Source organism: Amphimedon queenslandica, unplaced genomic scaffold (assembly GCF_000090795.2).
Source record: "Amphimedon queenslandica unplaced genomic scaffold, v1.1 AMPQUscaffold_13512, whole genome shotgun sequence".
In the NCBI taxonomy this organism is placed as follows: Eukaryota; Metazoa; Porifera; class Demospongiae; order Haplosclerida; family Niphatidae; genus Amphimedon; species Amphimedon queenslandica.
This window is the reverse complement of record NW_003546252.1, coordinates 572,042-573,143: the sequence shown is the minus strand read 5'-3', so window position 1 is coordinate 573,143 and position 1,102 is coordinate 572,042. Positions and strand designations below refer to the sequence as shown.

Here is a 1,102-nt window from a genome sequence, read left to right as displayed (position 1 = left end):
TGATAGTGTATATGCTGTGACTGAGTAGAATACTTAAATATACCGAAATTATCTCCAACTTGATTACAAATAACTTGAGCTGCTTGTCTGTTCCATCCACTGGAAGTACATACACTGCTCCATGCATTATTAACACAAACTTCAACTCTTCCATCATTATCAGTAGATCCTCCTAACAGACGAACATCTCCTGTAGTACAACTGCTTGAACTGACTCCAACAGCTGTCAAATTCATTATTATTACACAAGTGTTAGAATTAAACTTACTGCAAAATACATTGGCATCTCTGCTTAATGAACAAGGATAGCTGCTGTATCCATTGTAAGGACAGTTAATGATATTAGTTTCAGCTCCAGTGCAATTAACATCAATCATCTTATGAGAGATTGTACTGGAACTGTAATATGTAGCTGAAGGACCAATTGCACCTGACAAAAACAGATCAAATATTGTATAATTTAAATGTATAAAATCAATTTACCATATGGTGAGTATCCTAACTGTCGACAAATAACACTTGCATCTTCATTGTTCCAGAAGTCACGACAAATGCTACCCCATCCATTATTCAAGCACACCTCAACAGCTCCATAAGTAGAACCAGAAGTCTAATATGCATAATAACCATGATCATAAATAAAAACATTATAATAGCAAAAGCTTACTAATCGTACTGCACCATTGCTGCATGTTTGAGCATAAACTGCATACTCAAGAAGAAATAGAAGAAAGAAGCAAGTAAGAAGCTTCATTTTTGATAGCTGAGAAAAGAAGTAAATAGCAGATATTCATCAGGTATAATGATACCAGTCACCAGTCTATGAATAATGTTGTACTGATTCAACTGACCCCCACCCTAAGTTAACAGAAGTATGTGTTTACATGTACTTTATGAATACCTTTCATCAATCTGTTTGATCATACAATCATTTTGGCACACTAAGCCCAGGCTGAACTATGCCTAATAGTAACTGGCAAATTGGATTATTCAAATTTAGGTTCATAAAATAACTTACTTACCACCAAGTNTGAATAAGTAGCCTGGAGGTTGAAAAGGTAGCCTGGAGGTTGAATAAGTAGCCAGGAGGTCAAGTAACCTG

At 35.5% G+C, this 1,102-nt stretch overlaps 1 protein-coding gene across 1 annotated transcript in view; it reads right to left on the bottom strand.

The window, feature by feature from the left end:
* The window catches only part of LOC109588070 (scavenger receptor cysteine-rich domain superfamily protein-like), a 5,755-nt gene extending 4,681 nt beyond the window's left edge, over positions 1 to 1,074 (bottom strand). The window contains exons 1-6 of the mRNA XM_020004261.1: positions 1,023 to 1,074; positions 902 to 973; positions 668 to 858; positions 484 to 610; positions 269 to 430; positions 44 to 223 (exon numbers count right to left, since the gene is read on the bottom strand). Of these exons, the coding sequence (XP_019859820.1) occupies positions 44 to 223; positions 269 to 430; positions 484 to 610; positions 668 to 754 (556 nt within the window). The 5' untranslated portion in view covers positions 755 to 858; positions 902 to 973; positions 1,023 to 1,074. The remainder of the gene's footprint in view (positions 1 to 43; positions 224 to 268; positions 431 to 483; positions 611 to 667; positions 859 to 901; positions 974 to 1,022) is intronic.
* Positions 1,075 to 1,102: the final 28 nt, after the last annotated feature.